The 23,008-nt window shown below is 41.6% G+C and overlaps 1 protein-coding gene across 1 annotated transcript in view; it reads left to right on the top strand.

Moving 5' to 3' along the window:
* The first annotated feature begins 9,386 nt into the window (after nt 1-9,386).
* igf1ra (insulin-like growth factor 1a receptor) overlaps nt 9,387-23,008 on the top strand; it is a 68,233-nt gene continuing 54,611 nt past the window's right edge. Inside the window, exons 1-2 of the mRNA XM_079272106.1 lie at nt 9,387-10,394; nt 18,258-18,821. Coding sequence (XP_079128232.1) covers nt 10,304-10,394; nt 18,258-18,821 — 655 coding nt within the window. The 5' untranslated portion in view covers nt 9,387-10,303. The remainder of the gene's footprint in view (nt 10,395-18,257; nt 18,822-23,008) is intronic.

Below are 23,008 nucleotides of genomic sequence, written 5' to 3'. Positions count from 1 at the left end.
ATCGACAGTAACACAATTCACTCTCATGCCACTACGGCAGATAGATAGCACATCGTTAATAACACCGACATAATTTTAAAATAAAGGTTGTTTTTGTGATGTTTGGGTCACTGATTTTTTTTCTTCTCGTACGAAGAGATTCCAGGATGAACTCCAACCAGCACGTAAAGGTTATATGATACACATTAGCCAGCCAGGAGGCTTTGTAGAAAAAAACATTTGATATGTTTCTTCAAACAACACTTCTATTGTTTTGGTTGGGCCGCAGCATAATAAATGGACTGTGATATGGACGATTTGGGTCAATTTCACATGCATTTGGAATTTCCACTGAAATAGATTTTATTGGAGATATTGATGAGATATGGGGATGAAGTACAGGCTCTGCCATGGTGAAAGGTACAATGACTTCACAGGGTCTTAAAAAGGGTGAATGAAGCCTCTGTATGATAACACACAGCAGATGGAGAGGTGAAGGCTATTGTACTAACTTATTATACCGCTCCAAAACATTGTCTGGCATTTTAACAAGGTTGTTTTCTTGTTTAGTAGCACCCTGTGGTTGTATTTTCAGCCTCACACACTCATGTATCACATTATGTAATTCATCTTTTCAAACTCTGCTTGTCTTTAACTAGTCTTGTTGTGGCCTTTCACCTATCTCAGCATGCATTGGACTAGATGCAGGGTATAGATCCAAAGTCTGCCAATCCTTTCGTGACGTAAGATCATGCAGATTTTGTGCCTGTAGTTGCACTCAAATACATCACAAAGTCAACCAACATGGCTAATGAACAATCCACATACTCTATGTATTGCGCCAAAGTGTTCCTTTATTGAATTACTTCCCTTACACTGTCAGTATTAGCCATGTAAAAGACGGAAATGCAATAGTACATGTGCAAGGGTTTGTTTAGGTTCGCGACAGAAACTATGAAGCAGCAGATACTTTAACGTCACAAGTCATGGACACAGAGTTTAAGTTGTCCTAGCCAGAGAAGGGCACACATTGTACTTATCGATACTATTGTGCAACAGCACTATTTTTCCCACCAAGGCTCTTTCATAGACCCTACAGCAGATTGCTGGTCTATCTGGGCCTACAGGCAGACATTCACACGTACATATTCACACCAGCAGACAATTTCAAAATAAATTCCACTTCATCTAACCCGCTTGTTCGTGGACTGTGGGAGGGAACCCCCCCCCCCCCTCCTAGGCTTAACTTAAGTACAACATCAGCCAAAGTATACTCAAACCTCTTTTTACGCAAATTCCTACCAACCTTCGTCTCTCTGCACATTTCTTACATGTACTGTATATTACACGTGTTTAATACTGAATCATATGCTTTATATGCACCAAGCTGACCAGCAGTGTGGAGAGTGATTCAGGGAGGCATTGATGCGTGCTGGCTGTCGTTTTTAAACAGAAGAGGATTAAGGCCACATATGAAGACCTCGGGATTCTGATCTTAATGTCAGAAGTTTTTTTCACATCGTCACAATCCTCTTTTTAAATGAACCTCTTTCCTCAATTGTCACTGGTGACACAAACATTTTTGTAGTTTTTTAATTAAGTCGCCGCCACTCAAACCTTTTCTGTAAATGAAGCTAAACACAGGTGGTGTTATTTTATTGTGAAATCACTTCCTAAGGAGTTCTGGCTCTTTGCATTGATCAAGCACTGAGGGGACAAAGCAATCACATTTGTGATGCAATACTTGAGACGCTGAGATTGAGTATTCCCCGCAAACAAAAAAGATCGAGCAGCAAGTGCCTGCTTGTTGAAGTATTTACCATTATTTTATGTTTTAAAGGGATCATCATTGAAGGACCATCAAGATATAGAATTTTAACTGCTATTTTTTAGATGTTTTGTGATTGCAAGCGTTCATAAAAAAAATGAAACCATATCTGTTTATTATCTTTGAATCTGATGGAATATGTGTCTTTTGATGTGCCTTTGTTGCCTCTATTGCACAGTTTTGACTTGATGTTCCAGTGGTATTTGACATTTGCTCCAACAATACAGCTGCAATGCCACCTTTGTAGCAACAGAGGGCAGCACCTAAACACTGAAAGGACCTAACCAGAGCGAATCTCAGGAGATGCTGCTAACCACAACAAAAATCCAAAACTTCAGTTTTACAAAAAATAAATAGATAAATTAAAAAAGCCAGTTGGTTCAGTGTCACTCATCTATGGTGGCGCGTGCTGCTTTTACAATTTTACACCGAGGGGAGATTTATTTAGTTTCTTACACTTGCTTAACCACTCACTTTACCTCAACATCATATCAGAAGACTTTCCAGCACAGGCTCTCAGTTTTATGACTTGATAAAATAAATGCATTACCTAACCCTAAACTACAGTTAATGTTATTTTCACGACATAAATTATGCATTCGCTCCTGTCACACTTTACTTACATCTTTGCACAAAGTATTTATCAGATTTAGTCAATCAACTTCAAACGCGTTATATTTAAATTCCAGGACTCTGCGATTATAATGTTATTTATTTTCATTTTGTTTCTGGTAATATTTTAAATGAAAGCAATACGAGAAACATACTTTAAATGTTTTTAAATGCATTGATTTCCCAATATAGAAGATCAAGGTTGGGGATAGGTGATTTTATTTTAATGCTATTTATTCTGATGATGTCATAGTGAGACTACCCCTTTAATTCACCGTTTTAAGTATTACAAGTGGGTTAAAAAAAAAGACAGGGAAAATCCACATAATACATTCAGGTGCGTTTCAAAAGTACTTCGTACTGTCTGTTGTAGGTTAATGTGTCTGTAATGACGATAGAATATTTTTATTATTCAAACTGCTCATTGCCTACAAGTCATTTCTGAGTGACAAGACGTGACTTTGGACATCACAGCTTCAGTTCATCCTTCTGAGCCATGTGGAGATCAACCGAGGAGCCGAGGTAACTTACTCTTATCATCCCAAATTCAAAGTCTCCAGTATTGTCTTGTCTTCATGATTATTGAACTGTTAACATCTCAGATAATGTTTCTCTTGGTCTGTTGAGGTAACGCTAACAGTAACGTTACGTGTGTGTTATCCCAGGAGCAACATTAACACCAGATCAAACTCATTTTAGTGTTGAACGTTAGTCCATATGGTCCATTGTCTTGGCTCCATTTCTTCACCGAACGTAATCTTCCTCACATATTTTGAGCATTCGGCGCCTCACCTCGTCACAAACCAGTAGTGACTAAAATAGATCAAGGGCTGAGAGGGGCGATGCTGATGGAGGTGTGTGCTGAGGTTGGGAGGGGTAGTGGGAGAGCCCTGCTGTCGAGTGGCACCTCCTCTATAGAAGTGTGTGTGTCTGTGTGACAAAAAGAGAGAGGAGACACCACACACCCAGAAAGAGAGCTGCAGAATACTAAACACGAAGGGGATCTCTCCCTCTTCGCTTTTCTTTTTTCACACACCGACACTCTGAAATACTATATGTGCACTTGTTCATTTCATCAATCATCTAAGATAAGAATCAAACAATTAACAGACATGGAGATGAAAAAAATTCTTCCTGTATTTACAAAATAAAAGGATGATGCAGAGTAGGGAGGTGCGGGGAAAACCTGCAGTGCAACACAGTCTGAATTATTCATCGACGTCTGAGCAGGTCGCCTCACTCGGAGAGCCCTAGGGAAAGACAAAAAGGGAGGTAGAGAGAAAGAGGAAGAGGGGATGGCCAGCGGAGGGGAAAAAAGGAAATAGAAGAGGAAGTAGTTGGAGATTGAAGAAGAGAGAGGGAGGAAAGAAGAGCAACGGTAAGGATGGATAAGGGGGAGAGAAGACAAGGATGAGTAAATGGGTAGGAATGGATGAGAGATGGAGGGGAGGAGAAGAAGAGGAAAAAAGGAAGGATGCAAGCAGGGAGGGAGAGCTGAGCCAGGGGGAGAGAGAGGGATGGCGCAGTGGTCTGAACTCTGTGCCCCTGACACTCGATTCACATCTGAGTCTGCTGCCCTCACACACACACACACACACACACACACACACACACACACACACACACACACACACACACACACACACACACTGGCACTTATGCACTCACCTAATACGCACTGTTAACACACTTGGATGCGGTAAAGGAGAAGAGAAGGGACTACTTTCTTAAAGGATGGTGATAAAAAAATCCTCCAATTGTAAATTTAACTTTTCTTCAAAATCAGAGTGAAATGCAGATATATGAAGGAAGAGAAGAAGAGGGGAAAGATAAGCAGGAGGAGAACATTAAAGAGGTGACTTTAACCAAACTTATAGAACTGGATCCCCATCACCCCAACCCGGAGGAGGACAATCTGAAACCCACAGCTTCTCGTGGGCCTCGGAGTCTCATCCTTGACCCTAAACCTCCAGCAGCTCAGGACAAAAGGAGTGAAGAAGCGGTAAAGAAAGAGCAGCAGGAGATGAGACAGAAGCCCTCTCCTCCTAAGGTGCTACCTGCTTTAGCGCGCTAGTCTCAGCATAGCCGGGTGCTTTCAGGTGAAGTCCAGGACCAAGGAGCTGGCTGAACCTGAGAGACTTTGCAACATGCTTCTAAGCAGGTAGAAAGCACAAACGCACCCGCCATGTGACTCAAATATATCAGTGGCGAAAAAAAGGCTCTGAGGGGCATGACTGTGAAGACCTGCCTCCAATCGAAGTGAACTGAAGAAGCGATTTGAAGCTCAGAGGACAAGGCTGCTGACATTTTAGTTTTCCTTGTCCTGTCAGTCCCTTACATATTGTAAGGTGGGTCACAAATATACAGTCACTTCCTGAAAGAGCTGGGCACTGCAGCTTTAAGCAAATGTTACACAAACTGGACTAAAGGGTGTGTTTGTTGGGAACTATTATCAGCCACAGATTTGGTGCACTGGTGAGTATTCACAGCAGCTGGACGGTGGAGGTGGGATTGAGTCAAAATAAACCACCGTGTGTGTTCATTTTAATAAAGAAGTATTTAACACAGTGTGGCTGACTCATGTGTTTTCATGGCATTTGACATTAAGAAAAACATACGGCACATTGCCAAGATTTAGCAAGTATTTCAACAGATTTTTGTTTGTCTGAATATTGCATACTTGGTGAAATAACTTGTGAATTGCACTTAACATTAAGGCAATTAGGCAACATGGTTGAATTAAATATTTTATGTTTTGCATATTGGCTACTGTATGGTGGCCCATTCATCATCACTGACATCTGAATATTTGTCTGCTAGTGTATGTGTGAGAGAGAAATGCTCCATCAGCTAAAACTGACAAATGGGGATAATTATTGCATTATTGGTAAGCCGTCACACAGAATCTGAAGTAAACATTTTGTCATCATCTAACATCCGTTCAATGGCTTCAATGATCCAGGACAAGGGAGAGAAAGGGGTGTGCACATTCCTGATTTATTAACATAACACCTTGTGTACAATGCATACTGATTTTATTTTTATTTATTTTAGAAATTGAACTTCTCAGAGCTTGACATAAAAGTGCATTACAGTCATTATCAGTGTTATAATTAATATCCTTCAGTACTAAAACAATTTGTTGTATATATAAATAAACAGAACACACAATAGAGTAAAATATAGTAACCTCTGTACAATATGTTCGACTGTTTATCTTTTTCTTTCGAGCAAAGTTTATCCGAGCTCACCAGTTTCTCAACTGCTGCTGGGAAATAATGATAACGTGTGTTTGTGTACATGCGTGCAGAAACACTTGGTGAGGTGAGGTGCTGGTGGAGGGAGGATAAAAGGAGAGTGGAGTGCAGCCACATGATCCTCATCTGGGCACATTTGTTTGTTTATCTTGGTGATTTGGGTGAAATGAAACTTTAACTCACAGCCTCTAAGACATGGTTCTCAACCTGAGGCTTTGGAACCAAGATAAATCTGAGAAGTCAGAAGATGAAAAATATTTCTGTTACACAAAACCATGTTTATTTTTTCTGACTTTTTCCTTGTGAGACACTGAAAGGTTTCCTTCAGCAAGCACACACAAATCTCACAAAGAAAGGGCACTCATGCTCTCAGTAAGGCCGATACCTGTGATGAAACAAGTCACGGGTCGTACACAAGAAAGGTTGGAAACCACTTCTCTGAGAGATCCACTCTTAAAATCTTTGGACAAATAAGGAAACCTGTAATTTTGTTTGGACGGCGACAACCTTCCAAGTGTCTCAACCACAATGTCTCAGACCTGCGGCCATATTGGGGCTCGTTATGAAGATAATTCCATCTTTTCTATTGTAACTGGGGGTAAAAATAAATGCATGTCTCCCTCTAGTGGTGGGTTTGCTCATTAAATTAAGCATTTTCCGTCCTTTGGAAACAAACACACTTTAGAAATAGCTGAAAAAATGTCACCAGCATACAGTCTGTTGGAGCTATTTATTTGATATTAGTATTTTGTTATTTAATTAATAAGTAGTTTTGTTTAATTATGCCAAATGCTTGCTTATTTAGGTTAGATTGATTGTTTGATATGTTAAGATTGCTTTTTCTCTTTAATAGTCATTTGTTTAGTTATATTATTTTTTGTTGTCTAAGTATACTTAGTTTTGGGTTAGTGCGTTTGTTAGTTCTTTGGGTAACACTGTGGGCACCTGTGGCTATATATAGGACTATAGGTATAGGACCAGCATGCACCGGGGTGGGCCTATAGTTTTTACCAGCACAGGACAGTAAGACAGGAGTTTTCTTTGTTCTTTTTGTTTGTTCGCTTGTTTTGTTTGGCTTACTTAAATAAAGAAGAAAAATCGGAATCCTGCATGGACAATCTACTCTCTTCTGCCTGCGTAAAAAACCAACCACGGTGCATCAGTGGCGTTTGATGAGCTAATATGAGGAGCATCATCTTGAAACTTTCTTATAAATGAAGTGAAATGTGGAGAAATGTTGCTTGTGATCTGCAAGAGCGAAGTGGCCAGAGAGCACTGTTTAATGACCTTGTTGCCTTCATTGAAAAACAAGTCAGAATTGCAACATTCAGGACTCACAACCCACCAACTTGAAGGTCCCCAACGTTAGTCACTTGAAGCAAAGAAAACAGGGAAGCAGCTTTGCCACCAATTACTGGAGTAAAAGGAGTCATCATCACTCAGTACACGGGAAACAAGACCAAGACTTCCTCTATTCACAACTGTCTGTTTTGTTCACAAAGTTGTCACTCATTGGATAAATGCTGACAGTTTAAAGTGAAAGGACATCGTGATAAAATAAACTTTATCAAGGATCAGGGTATTTGTTTTGGTTGCCTGAAAGTAGGCCACACAAGCAAAGACTGCAGATGTGTGTCACCAAAAGCACCCAGGAGTCCTTCACATAGAGTGACAAGATAAAAGAACAACCTTTCAACAAGCCCAACAGTCTGTGAGCCCTCCAAGTGTCTCAACCACCATGTCTCAGACCTGCGGCCATATTGGGGCTGGTTATGAAGATGATTCCATCTTTTCTATTGTCGCAGTCAAAGTCAAGAGCCAGAGGGGTGACAAAACGGTGCAGACATATGCCTTTTTGGATCAAGGGAGTTCCGGCACATTCTGTACAGAGAACTTGGCAAGAAAGTTGAACTTGAGGGGTAAAAAGACAGGTATTCTGAGAACAATGAGTCAAAAGAATATTGTAAATGCACATATTCTGTCAGGTCTTGAAGTGTCTGGTATGAGTTCAAATGATTTCATTGAGTTACCTGATGTTTTAACTCAAAAGAGCATGCCTGTTTCTACACTCAACGCCCCACGAGAGGAGGATATTGATCAATGGTCTTATCTCAAGGATGTTAATGTATACCTCATGTCTCCATACAATGCTTTTTCTTTTCCCACCACTGCTTCTATTTCTTAATTTTCTGTTTCTACACGAGTGTTGGACGAAACCACGCCATCTGATGATGAAGCAACTCACCACTTGCTTAGTCCCATCTCTCTTAGTTACTGTCGCGACTCCTATAGAGCTGTCCGTTCTTGCACATGCAGTTTACAGTAAGGACAGGGGCGAGATTACTCTTCAAAATACTTTGGCTCTTCATTTCACACAGAAGTTGACAAATCCAGTTTGCATTTCCAGCCACTGGCAGATTCGGTCGACTGTCATGAAATACCTTATTGCAGGTGGAACGACCTGTTGGATCTTGTTACAGGTGCTAAAACAAAATAGCAAGTGCTGTTGGAGGGGAGGGGTTTATCGAATGGTCAATTGTGCTAAAATGACTCTTTCGAAGTGACACATTCAAAATTGCAACATTTGAACCCTGGGCTTGGCATTTCCTTGGAGCCACACTCAACTACAGACCACAGAAAAGGTCAACCATTTTTGAACATGAGATCTGACACACGGATGGGTAGCCCGTTTTGGGGTCTGATGCTCTCTGTCTCTATCTGCATCTGGTCCACACATGGAGAGAGTAAGTCTTTTTTTTGTTGTCATATTTTGTTAAAGTTTATTGGTGACACAGGGGTTGGCCTTGATACATAATGTGCTTTTTGTGTCTCAGTTCAACCTCTTGTAGAGCAGTCTTTTGCTGACTAGTGGGATACATAATGGGTTACACTGTGTTTATTAAAACAAAATGATGGGGAACATCATTCTCTTTTTTACCTCAGGTCTTAGATACTCAATACTACAAACCGAATGAGCATAAAGCTCACCGACGTGTGCTAAAACGACTCTTTCAAAGTATGTGACACATTCAAAATTGCAACATTTGCTGCCAATCCTTGGTTTTGCATTTCCATAGCCACGCATGCAACTACAGACCACAGAAAAGGTCAACCATTTACTTTCCTTTTGTTAATAAAGGCCTTTGAATAAGCCAGACCTATTGTGACAAGTCCCTTTCTTTGATTGTCGAACCTTGCTCTGCATTACATTTACCCGCAGAAATATTCACGTGATGTAGCCTATACATGAATGCATCATTAATCATAACACATGTATAATGTGCATTATTCTGAAAACTATTCTGCAAAATTAGTACTTTACTAATATTTTGATGCAGACACTTCCTATTTTTAATGAAGTCAAATTGTAATGCATGGCTTTGAATAATAGCATGACGTTTATACACTGTGGCATCGTATTCTCTACTGAATTAAAAGGTCTGAGGCTACTCGCACCACGGCTGCCCAGCGACACCCGCAGGTGGGGTTGTGCGGTGTTACTACCAGACGTCTCCTTTGGGGTGTAGTGGGATTTGGGAATCCCTGGGTCTGAATCCAGTCCGGGTTTTCCGCCCTGCTCCCGGCCACCTTATCCGTAGCACTATGTGTCTCTGTGTGAGAGAAGCCGACTCTTGTTTACAGCAGAGATTCCACGGAGGAGCGCGGACCCACAGCCTGCGTTAACTGAGGGCGAACCGTAGGATTTCAGCCTCTGGATATACACGCAGCGGGAGTTTCTTGTTTTCTCTCTTTTTATGAGGATAAAGACCAAACGCGAAACATACGCAAAGGGCAACTCCTGGTGGACACATTCTCCCTCCCAGCCCCAGCTGAGGTCGTCTAGCAGGAGAGCTGGAGACCCATTCTCTTGCGTGGCACAAGTCTGGTGTTTTCTTTCAGCTGCAAATCCAGACTTACGGCAGAGATAAGTCCGACCCGAGGAGCTGGACAATTGGGTTATAAAGCGACTTCTCACCGAGGGCGAGGACTGCTTTGTGGGGATCGAGAGCCTGTGCTGATTAAATGGCATAAGCAAAAAAAAAAGAAGGGGAAAAAAGGGTTTTCATTCATTTTTCAACCTCGCAGCCACCACCCCTGTGGATCTGGACGTGTTTTCTGCCCCATTCCACCCCTCATACACAATCACGGGGGATCCTTGTTAGCGACTGGCGTTAATTTATTATGGTGGGAAAGGATCCCTATAATAACATCTCGTCTGATATTTGTTGTATTGTTATCACCAGGCCTGATCGCACTGTACGCGCACTGCTGTTTTCAAGAGATGGAGACTGAAGATGGGGATTACCATCATTTATCCAGTAAAATCACTGGCTTGTGTGCCATAACAGCCGACGTCAAAGTATCCTGTGATTGGCAAAAATAGCAGACTGTTTCATTTTTATTTTTTTCCCCAAAGGAATACCTTATCAAAGCGATTTGTACACATTTATTTATATTTTTTAGAGTAAATCCTGGAAGCCACGCATTTGCAGGCTACCATAGACTATCCCTTTAGGGCTCCAGACATTTGTTCCTCCTCTTTTTCATATTACTTTTTGAAGAGCTGGTGTGTATATTTGTCATTATTTTACTTAAATTCCATCCCTGCCTTTTTATTTTTTTGAACATGAGATCTGGCACACGGATGGGTAGCCCGACCTTGTTTTGGGGTTTGATGCTCTCTGTCTCTATCTGCATCTGGTCCACACATGGAGAGAGTAAGTCTTTTTTGTTATCTTATTTTGTTAAAGTGTATTGGTGACACAGGGGCTGGCCTTAATACATAATGTGCTTTTTGAGTCTCAGTTCAACCTCTTATAAAGCAGTATTTTGCTGACTAGTGGGATACATAATGGGTTACACTGTGTTTATTAAAACACAATTATGGGGAACACCTTCTCTTTTTTTACCTCAGGTCTTAGATACTCAATACTACAAACCGAATGAGCATATAGCTCACCGACGTGCGCCTTTTACTTGCATATTAGCGGAGGAACATGTGGTACAGCTGCCCGTCAAGCAATCTGCTTTATTGTGCGCAATGTCGCCACATTTGATCAAGCGGTTGTTTATTTAGAAACAGGTAGAGCTGTAGACACACGTCGCCGTAATCTTCACGTCAGACATCCAGAGAGCAGGATGAATCTCGGGACCAGAGCTGAAGGTTACTACGACCATGTGGCCATTTTGCATTTCGTTGTGTGGCGTCGCTGCGCATGGAAATCCTCAATCAGACACAAACATTTGCTTCCGAAAATGCCATACATAAAAAAAACAACAACAACATGCAAATAAAATATTAAAGGCTTACTTCAGCCGACTATGTTCATAAACAGTCGCCGTGATTAAACATAGCTTATTGTCGGAAGTAATGATGCTGTCCAAACCCCTTTCTCATTAAACTGTAGGCAACTCTGTGTGCAGCTATGTGTGTAGCGTCAATTAATGCAAGCCTCAACATACAGGCGCTCCTGAGCGCAGGCGCGTTTCCTATCCAGTCCTAGCATCATGTTTTCACCCTGTTAATACAACACTGGAGATGAAAAATGACAATACAGAGACACGTATTGAAAAACAACACAGAGGAGTAGGTGAATATTTTTTTTATTTTCAAATTTTAGAGATTTTATTTTCTCTGTTAAGATTTCAGTTTGAGTGCTTTATGTACTTTACCAACCAATAACAGACTTGCACTGACTATTTCTCATGGATTCCGCTAAAATGCTTTTCAAAGTACTTTCTGTTTAGTCATGTTAAATGTCCTCAACTTTTACCCATTTCACTGCCCTGGCTGTTATTTCAATGTTTTGTTTTGATGGTTTAAAATGTAGAATGTGCTCATCGATGCTTCAGCGAGCATATTGCACATGTCTCATCTAATCTAAAGCAATTTTAAGTAATCTTATCTAATGTAGCAGCTGGAATCAAGGGGGCTTTTTTTTTGGCAATGCTATAATAGAACGAATTAACGATTCATTGCTCAGCATATGAAGGCCTACACAGCCGTTTAAAAGAAAGTTCTCCAACTGCTTGGTGATGATGTAAAACTATTCGGCTTTTCAGTTGAATCTCTCGAAATACCATGTTTGGCAAAGATAATACCAAATGAATCTGTCTTTAAAAAATCTTAACTCAAAACTAAATGTAATTTTAAAAACGATTTAGCCAATTTTGGGATAACGTCTGTCATACTACTTCCACGTTAAAACTTCTTCAAAGTCACATTCCTTTTGAACTAAGAGGAGTTTAATGTGTTTATTTCAATTTACAGCCATTGGACTGCTGCTCAGTAAACATCAAGACCCCTCCAGTTCCACCTTGAGCCCAGAGATCGTGTGTCTGCGTAACCTGGGTGGCATGATTTGTTTATGTGTTTAGGGCATTGCATCACTTCCGTACTAATTTGCCTGTTTCCTGAGAGGACATGTGGAGGATGGTGGAGACAACTTGACATGTAGACTGGCCTCTGTTAGCATTCAAACAGAAGAAAAAACTGTTTTCGTCCTACTGCCGACCACAGCCATGTGGGGGTGCGTTTCTGTGCACCCTCCTGAGTTAGTGAGACACCCATGAACGCAGTAGGGGCCTGGGAGACAAGTGGTTTCCCTCAGATCTTAAATGCTTTGTGGTGTATAATACATCAGGCTTTTCAGAACAAAGCATTCATAGACAAAGACTGTGGTGAATATCAAGACAGGGATGAGTCTTACCAGTTTATTGCTTGGGGATGATGTTTGCTTCACTGGGCTGCAGAGAGTCACAATATATCTATCATCACTTAGTGGAAAAACACAGATATCCAAGAGCTCCATTAGGGGTTGAACACTTTTTTTTTTCTTCTCTCTTATTCGTTTTGATAATCTCGCCACACCAATAATATCTAATTAAGATCCCTTTTCACTCTCACCACAGTAAACATTCCATGCCGTGGCTTCCAGGTGTATGCAGCAAACAAGTCTCTAAAAGGGAGCGAGCGCGAGGTAGATAGAGACTCGATGTTTGGAAATGTGCAAAAATACACTTGCAAGAGCAACAGACTTGGTTCTGTTGATTGGAAGAGTAGAGAGTTTGTGAACTGTTTTATTGGCTTTTGCTGTTCGTACGGAGCGGTCTCCTGTACAGACCGATGCGCTTAACTTCATCACTTGGCATCACTACTATTAGGGTTATAAATAGATATGTCACCAACAACATTGGCGCAGGGGTTGCGTGAGTACAGGCGCCCTCTGTCCCGTTCCATGAGGGCACACCAGTGTTCTTGTTTAGTTATTTATGAAGGGACAGGTTGCTCCAGAAAACTTGAATGGCGGCATAAATAATCAAACGTCAGCAAGCATTGTGCTTGACAGGCATCCCTCCCACCACTCCATTTGGGGTATGGCATGTTGCAGTGCTCTCCTTGTTGTGATCCGGCAAGTGGCTCAGATATATATATATATATATATATATATATATATATATTTGAATTAAACTAATTGCACATGTAAAAGTTCACAAACAAATTATAAACACTGCAAAATGCATACATTCAAACTAGCGTGCCAGAGGGGCAAGTGGCTCAGATATGACTGCTGTAACTCTACTCCAAGGTGCCCCACTCCATCTTGTGACTGGAGCTACACGGTTACATGCCACTCCCCCCACCCTTCCACCATGCGTACCCTTCCCCTATTCCTGGCAGGAATGCCTTGAAAGTGTGTCACTGGGCTAGTTTGTGAGAGTGCAGTCAAACGCTGTCCTGCAGCTCCTCCAGGCTGCCAGCTGAGGTTTACAATGCTTAATTAAACACTTTATTTCAAGCGGCCTGCTTTGGATTTGCTCAAACGCAGTAGTCTCCGGCCAACCGCACATACATCATCATAGGCTGCCGTTTTATTGGCCCGTGGAGCATTGTACAATTTATGAGATGATTGCAGATGTTAGCTCTTCCAATGGATGGCACTTGGTGTATCAGTTGACAGCTGTTCATCAAGAACTGAATGTGGATCTGTCCCGAGTGGAGAACTCATCAGCCAAAGATTAATCTCAGAGGGGTTTTCAGAATCTCAGCGAGAAACCTCGTCGTTGTTTCAATCGTCAGGTCATCACTTGGTCATTTGTGTTTAATGAAGGATAAAGGAAGACCGTAAACGCTGAGGTGCAAGTTGTATTTGCATGTGATTTTCAGCATAGGTGCATGAAATATAGCAATACACTGTCATAAAGGGCTACAGCTTCAGATTAAATCTATTCATTAGGAGAATGCCTGAAATGATGCTTTATTCTTCACTCTACTTTGTTTTCTTTTGTGGATTTCATTATTATACACCAGAGGGGCCATGTAGTGAACATTTGTTGTGATGGAGAGTGTAATGTTACTGTTTGGGGTTTTGGTGAAATCTGAGCCACAGTGTTTGAAGTATGGTCCACTGAGGGGAAGTGGCCCACCAGACCGCTGGTCAGATGACTTGTGCTGGGGATTAGGGCCAGTTGATGTGACAGGTGTGAGGGGATATGACCGCACAGTGACCAGCCCCCTCACTGCAACAACAACAACTGGATTTTAGTGGGACATTTTTGTGCCGGTTGTTATGGTTCAGTGAGTTAAATCTTTCTAACATTTGTTCATGCCATATATGCATCTATGTGCACCTCTCATGAGCAGAATAAGATGCTTTGTGATTGCCTATGGACTAGATCTGAATGTTGAGTTGAAAAATCAAATCTAATAAAAATTAAAACAACGTACATTTGACACTTTTATTATGCATATAATCATAACAAACATGTCTCACAATTAGTACTGACTTTGATACATTGTTTAAGAAGGATGATGACAAACACAAGATAAGACATTTTAACATTTTCTTTCATACAAGATGCATATTTTTAAAATATTTCCTACACCAGACATTTTACATTTTTGGGTGCGTTTGCAGCCATGTTGGGGTCACACAACATGCAGACAGTGTGGCATTCTCAAAACTGATAAAGCTGTATTTGTTTGATATGGTTTTAATTGGATTTTTGTTTTTAAATATAGCATATGATAAATATCTCGGTGGAGCTCTCTCAATGCTACAGAATACAACTATACTGAAATTCTAAAACATTACAAATAATAGTGGTTTTACTATATTCTCCAATAGAAGTACTTAATGTTTGAAGGCCCCAGTGTGATACTTTATCGTTTTTCGACATAATCAAAAAATAATATAGTTACTCGCATAATACCTCTTCAACTCTTCAGAGGAAGATGGATGTAATGCTAAGTGAGTCTCTGGCCTTTTGATAAACATGACGACATGTGGTCTGAAAGTCATTCTTCTGCAAAGCCAAAAACTATGATTTAGTTTATTTACACATCAGGTGTTTACTGAATCGGAATCACAGTTTATGTGAAGTTAAGATAAACAGTGACCATTAGCTTTGGCTTGATTTGACTGACTTAGGGTCATGTGTGAGTGTGTGTGTGTGTGTGTGCATGTGTGTACATGTGTGATGGCATTTGCCTGGAGGGCCAGGGCAAGGTTTATCAATCATAAACATGAGCCGATGGATCGCATTACGCTGTGGAGATATGCGTGTTTGCTCAGCAGTGTGAAGAGCAAAGAGAGACAGGAGGGAGAGTCAGACACATGTATGCCGGCATATCCCTCTTTGTGGACACTGCTGCTAAAAGCATCACATCACTTCTTGGTCATTATTATATGTCAGGGCTTTCATTTTTTTCCCCACCACTTCTTCCTGTTTATGTAGCAATAAATAAAGGGTTTGGTATTCACATTTGATTCATGCATTGTTGTCGTCACGACAAATGGATTGACTGGAAAGAACCGGAGAAGCCTGGAGGCTGAGGCTACATCCGCATGAATACGTTTCCGTTTAAAACCGGGTATTTTAGTTTTGAGGCAACATCCTACTCAATCCTTTTCCAAGGAAATGATTGGCATTCCTGGTACTTAACATGTCTAATGAGTAGAACAAGGGCATCACAAAGAGGAGGCGTTTCTTTCATTGTGCTTTCCTTTGCTCTATTCTTCTCTCTTTCTATTCAGCAGTTTTTAGTATAAATCAATTAGAGGTAGTGGTAAAAGACACAGGAATATTTGACACCCAGAAATACATTGAATGCATTTAGCAGTTTCTGTTGTTTGTGTTTTTACACCAGTAGGATGATGGCAGAAACCTCATCTCTCTTTTGTCACAGTGTCTTTCCGCTCCCCCTCCCACTCTCTGTCCAGACGCCGCCTGATTTTATTAATGCCCTCATCAGGAAGTGGGGCCTAGAGTCTCTCTTTACTAACAAACAAATTAGTCTTTGTATTGGAGTGGCTCCACCCCTCCTCCCTCTCTCTCTCCGGCTGCTGGAGAAGCTGGGAGAAAATTCTGAATGAAACAAAGAAGACATGCAGTTCGATGGCTCACAAGTGGAGCCCAGGGGCATTGGTGTTGATTGGAGAAAGTAAATACTATTTTCTTGCGGAGTAATCGTTTCCGCTCTGAATTTGGAGAAGTGAAAGACCCTGACAGGACCAAATATAGCCCACTCACGCACATAAACAATGCAGCTTCTATTTTTGGCAGAATAGTCTGAACAAAGAACCTCAAACATTGCCTTTTTTGTTCAGTTAATTTACGCACAGGGACATTTTGAGAGCACTTACACACATGGTTGACTAAATGCCGAGGGGAGGTCACTTATGTCATTTTTAAAAATCTCTACAACCATTTTAGGAAGACATCTGGTGGCACAGTGTTTATTTTAGGACTAGAAACAGTTCAGCTCTTTGCGTTATCCCTAGTGATTTGACATGGATCAAACACTCCCATTGAAAACATGCCTGTTCGTCTCTCGGACCGGCCGCTGTGACAGTGTCTCTCACTGCGATGGCGTCCTGAGCCTCTGTAAGAACATAACAGGTTAACCAAGGAGCTCATATGTCAAGGCATTTCCTGTGCTGACTGTTGAACCTTCTTTTAGACGGTTCAAAATATTATGCAAGCTGTTAGCTTCAGTCCCAATTCTGTAACTATATAAATCATGTATTGTTCGTAAATAGTTTATGCAATACATGTATTTATGTAAGGGAGTTTAGAGATTTTTACCTGTTGGGTTTTAAAGAAAAACTTTTCAGCTCGGTGGCATTTGAGCAGTGATGCTTAAACATGAGTAGGCTTGAACCTCAGGAGGTACAGTTGCTTGGAGGTATGTGGCAAGATTGCATAGCGGTTCAATTAAGAAATCGAATCACTAATTGAAAATTTACCTCCACATATTGAGTCAGCTGTAACACCTGTGTTGCAATTGAGAGTGCAAAACTAGTTAACCAGCAAGTGAGGTGGCTCGTGACTGGCTCGGGCGGACGCGTGGGCGGGACCTCGATACCGCCGCTCCGCCGCTGGCCATTAATGACGTCAGAAACTCAAAATGGCGAAAGTGTAGACGCGTCGTCTACTTTACAGTCCACTAGGGTTAAAACAGGTAGCTGTATAATGCCTAAATAGTTAGCTAAACGTAAAGGTTTATTAGTTAAGATCGTTAACGTTAGCTAAAAGTAAAGGTTTATTCCCGGTAGTTAAAATACTTAACGTTAGCTAAAAGTAATGGTTAAACCGGTCAGCGTTAGCTAAAAGTAAATAGTTCCCGTTAACTCAAAATATTGGGTGAATGGTCAAAGCAGTGAGTGAAAAATAATTGCTAAAAATGGTTGGTTCGCCAACAATAATGTATAAATGATAAAAACTTCTAATGTTCCCACTCCAAGAGGTACGAATGCATACAGCATGAAAGCAATTCATGAAACTTATTTGCAACATGACAGTGGTGTCGATGACGCGGCACTAGATCGCACTTCCTTAGACAAGGCTGTGAAGGTATATCAGACAAACAAGGTAATGGAACCACCGCATTAACGCACAATAACATGATGAGAATATCATCTACCATTCATTCCCAGGTGTAGTAATTGATATGCACGATTCGAGGGAGAGTTGATTGTTATCAATAATAAATGGTGTCGTTAGTGTGTGTGTGTGTGTCTGTGTGTGTGTTTGAGAGCACTCCAGGTGCTGGTTTCAAGTGTTGTTTTCCGAGGACAGAGGAATGACTTATTCAAATGCTGGGGTTATCTGAGGTGACAGACACAACATTTTACAGGGAAAGGTTTGCATTTGATGTGATGGATAGAGATACAGAGGGTGTATCAACGTGTTAACCTGCGTCCATGTGAAACTAAATAACAAGTCACATCGATATTAAAAAGTCTCTTTTACCTCAGCTGACCCTGATGACGCATCTCTTTTGTGCTATGATACACATGACTGAGGGAACACAAACTTCTTTTCTACAATGTAGCTTGAAATATGATTTCCTTTTTTCAGAGCTCTGTATTATTTGTATGTATGACATGTTGCCAGCAAAGTACCAGCCTCACCGTCTTGACTAACAGGATTATATGCCTCAAGAAGATTATTATAATACAAATATTTTGGCAAAAGTAATCTGCATGAAGCATTGCTGTATTTCCTACCAAACATTTCTGTTCAATTCATTTCTGATACAACAGAAAATAAACGTTGTCTTTCTCTGTCTATTCCAGTCTGTGGTCCCAGTATCGACATCCGAAATGACATCAGCGAGTTCAGGCGGCTGGAGAACTGTACGGTGGTGGAGGGCTACCTGCAGATCCTCCTCATCAACGACAAGACCAACAACATCCACCAGGAGGCCTTTCGCGCCCTTAGTTTCCCAAAGCTGACCGTCATCACCGACTACCTGCTGCTGTTTCGTGTCTCGGGCCTGGACAGCCTCAGCATGCTCTTCCCCAACCTGAGTGTCATACGTGGGCGCAATCTCTTCTACAACTATGCCCTGGTGATCTACGAGATGACCAGCCTGAAGGACATCGGCCTGTACAACCTAAGGAACATCACCCGGGGAGCCATGCGGATCGAAAAGAACCCTGAGCTCTGCTACCTGGACTCAGTGGACTGGTCTCTTATTATGGATGCTGAGTTCAACAACGTTATCAATGGGAATAAGAAGGCAGAGGAGTGCGACAATGTCTGCCCAGGCATCATGGAGGACAACCCTCTTTGTCAGAGGACGTCATTCAATGACAACTACGACTACCGCTGTTGGACCTCCAGCCAGTGCCAGAAAGGTAACGTCTATTCTGTTTTTGTTTTATACTTTATCCCAGCACATGATGTTGAGAAAGAACAAAGCAGCTTTAAATGTTATGTTTGCCAAATGCATTTGGATTTTGTACAGCGGTGTGCAACATTTTGGGATGCAAGTACAGTAAATGTGGATGTGACTTTGATCAATGTAGGTGGTTTCCAGTCTTATAAACATTCTGAAATTGTGCATTTTTTTTCACTGGCGAACAAATCCCATGAATCTATGCAGTGTTTTTCCTTCATTTCCGTCAGGCTGCAGGATTGTCCACGGGCCAGTGCAAACATTTCCTCTCTGTTCATTATGTAGACCTTGTCTTCAGATCAGGCTATTTGTGGAGTGAAGGATGGCTGCAATATAGAGCACCGGGTATTAGAAAGACATACTCAGTTGAGGTTAACGTTGCTCTGCCAAGAAATGAGCTAGTCTACCTGTCTGGACCATGTCAGTTAAATATTTGCCTGAGGGACTTTTTGCAATTCATGAAAAGGGGTATATTGAAGAATTTGGGGGAGGGTCATCCTTGTATAACTTCGGCCCCGCGGTAGGGTCATGCATTTTTAAAAACAGTTCAGAGGAGGGTCATATCATCTAGCTATATTCGCACGGCTCTCAAGGCGAGTGAAGCAGCTTGTAGCAACATTACATATCTTCACCGCTCTTACTCTCTCAGATTACAGACTGAGAGACAGCTTGTGCATTTTGAGTAGAAATTGGGACGACCAGATCAGCTGTCTCACGTCTCTTCAAAACGACTGTAGCAGGCAGTTCAAGCCTTTTTTAAAATGTACTCCTGCAGCCTGGTTGACACAGACAGACTAAGCTCAGCTATTGGTGAAATGTTCCGTCCTTCCTTACATAAAAGCCAACTGTTTTTTAAATATCATGTTTCTTTAGCTGTATCGACTTTCGTGCAGCTATTATGAAGATATCCAGCCCCTAGTTGTTTCCTTCGGCCATCTTTGTTTTTTAACATTTCTCCAAGGGTGAAGAGGGTTTGCAGAGGTTGTTATGATCAGTGTCGAATTCCTTCACAGACTGCACTTAAGAATAACACACAATTCCCTATCTCACCAGTGCAAATGGTAATCACAAAAAATCAGAAAAGACTATTAACATATCTTTAAATCTTTTTACAAATACACAAAATAATTAAAGCATATTAATGGTGCTTCAATTTCATTAGGTGTCTGTATCATAAATATCACAAAAAAGTGCCAGTGCTAGAGGTATTTTAGAGGTTTTTGTAGAAATTTTGTAGAAATGATGAATGAAAAGCCTTTCAGATGCCGATAACAAGATATAACAGGACAAGTTATGGCCTTCCATCTTTCTGCTGCTTTGCTTTGACAGATGTTTTTTATTTGAGGTTTGGATGGTGATGTTGGATCAATGCTGTGTCGTCAGGGTTGCGTCTACTATTTCCCTTTCATTTCTTAATTTGCCATTAACACTTTGGTACTTGAGAGAGACTGGCCTCTTATATTTCCCTCTCTCTTGAGTCTGAATATCCATACTGTATTGTGGAGTAAAAAAAAGATTCACAGATAAATGTTTTTTTGGTGAAAAGGAATGTATAAACCGAGACCTTTTGGCATCGAAAGCTTGTTTCAGACTGCTGCTGCGGGCCATTTTCTCTGTCCTATTATCATCTGTCTGAAATAATGGTGGGAAAATGTCCCTGAAGCCCTTTTCGATTACAAACCACCTGTGTACAGCTCCCACGGTCAGTTGGGAGTCTTAAACACCACCCTCCTCCAACCTTGGGGACATTCAGAACAAATAGTGTCCCTTTCCTGGTGATAACGTCTCTCGATAGAAAAGCTATGGTGTTTATTGTTATGCCTCTGTTTTGTCTTGCATGCTCTGAGCTCCCCGCGTGTTGTTATCGATTCCTTGATCCATGTAGAGTTGGCTACGTGAATTTAGAAATAGTTTTCTGTTTTATATACAAATCTTCAAAAAACAATAGTCTCCTACATCTTGCTTTATTTACTAAACGCTACATTGTGAATGACCTTCAAGTCACGTCTGCTCTTCCCACACTAGATACTATGTAGTGTTTTGCAGTCTGTTGTTCTCACATGCCGGAGTTCAGAGGCAGAGCAGGAGTATTGTTTGAACCAGTTCACTTCTCTGTGAGGCCCAGGCCGAGGTCAGGGTGAATGCATTCATCTAGACGGCTGTAGATAAAGGCTCCGGGGAGCAACACAGTCACCCTGTATTTTTATGGCTTGATGTGTCTACCTCTCTCCTTCCTGCTTAAGATTCCTCTCTCCTCCCTCCACCCCTCTGCATAATTGTCTTGTTTTTCTCCAGTACAGATGTTCCTTCAAGGGCATTCAGTGGTTTTATAGTCAATATGGCCCGGTCTCCTCTTTAATTACACTACATGAGGAGGGAGCGCTGTCTGCCACACTACTTTAGCCTCCGGGCCTTAAGTGCTTCACAGGGCAACAACAAAACTCCTCTTTCCACATGACGCCTACCAGATACTTTTTTTTTTCCCACAACAGTTTTGGGTGTATTAGATGTATATCTATATATGTATGATGCTGGACAGAAACAAACAACTGAAAGGTTAATTCTGTGCATGTGGCTGGATGGAAGTGAGTGGGAGTGACTGTGTGTAGGGATGTGCAGATTGGAGCGGAGGTTCTGGGTGCTTTTTAGTGGCAGGCAGCGATGCGGAGAGAGGCCCTGACTGAGGAGCCATGCGCAGAAGGAGGGTGCACTGAGGGGAAATGTCAGACAAATGTCAAGTATACATATACAAGCTCAACAGCAAGCTCTCACTAAAGCGCAGTGCTTGGTGGGTTGGAAACGTGCCCGTCACTCCCCCATTTCTGCCCCCCCCCCCCATGCTTCCTCCTAAATCCTCCCTGTATTCCCTGCTGCTGCTTTCCCCACTTCGTACCATGTCTGTCTGTTTCTTCCTCACTAACGTTCTCCACTTCACTTAGCCTCAGCCTTGATCTGAACTCTGTTTATCCTTTCTGGTGTTTCCTCTATTTTCACCTCACTCTTTTCTGCAGGGCTTATCGGGGGCTGTTAACAGCTCTGGCTGTCAGATATCTCTGCTCTGTTTACTTGTCAGGAGACACTCTCTCATCGCTGCAGCGGTCACAGCCAGCTGGCTTGTTTGGCCATGCCGTGGATCCTTTGACATAGCACACTGTTTGCTTTGAGTTTTGGGGGATCCCGTGACTGAAAACTGGCCTGCTTCAAATAGCCCTCTCAGGTCTCCGTGTCTGTGTTTTCCGCAGACAGGCCTCCCTTCTGCCCCTGAACCCGAGCCAAAGCCAGATAGACAAGAGGCTTTAAAATTAGGCAGACGAGCAGGAAACCGTGCTGCTGTGTCCATGCTCAGTCTCAGGGCAGGTTCGTCTTCATAGCTCCACGAGGAGGCACACACTTTCACACACGGTAGTCCTCACACAGCTCACATGTTTTCTTATGTTATAGAATACTAACTTACTGTAGGTTGTCTGATTTTAAGGAATGTCACATGCTGAATATTGTATTTTGATATCAATAGAAAATGTCAGAAGATAAGTCTGACTGTGAATGTTAATTAATTAAGTAATTAATGATCAAAACATTCCAAACACTGAAACTGCCTTTGCTTTTTGATAAAGCAAAACTGGGTTGGAATTGGTGCAGTGCCAGTTTGAATTTTAGCGTCTGCGCTCCAGTGATGTAAGGTGAAATGTGACCTGCTGTCCTGTTGTGCCACAGACAGTCTGTGCTCTGTGTATCCTCGGAGTGAATCCAGAAGAAATGCAGCAAGGCACTGGCCCGGGAGACTTTTGCATTTGACAATATGTTTACTCCCTCCTTGCCAGAGACCCACTTGATATCTCTGGTCTGAGTGCTCTGACCTAAGGCCACTTCACAGTAGGATAAAAATGTGTGTTTTAGAGGATGTATTTTTCTACTCTTTCAGCTCCTTTTTTCTATGTTTTGATATGTTTTGTTAGAGTTTATAAGGCTGTCAATATTCAATTATTTTTTATTATTGTCAACAAATCCAATAAAACAACCAAAACCAACAATCTATTTCTTAATACCGTCTCCACTGTCTGTGACACTCTGCCCTAACCCCATTGGTAAGATGTGAAATATGGCCATTTATAAAAACAAGGCTATGTCATTTTCTTTTAAAGCTGT

This window comes from Melanostigma gelatinosum, assembly GCF_949748355.1.
Source record: "Melanostigma gelatinosum genome assembly, chromosome: 1".
NCBI classification, from domain to species: Eukaryota; Metazoa; Chordata; class Actinopteri; order Perciformes; family Zoarcidae; genus Melanostigma; species Melanostigma gelatinosum.
The sequence above is the reverse complement of the archived record's forward strand: the minus strand, read 5'-3'. Positions and strand labels throughout refer to the sequence as shown.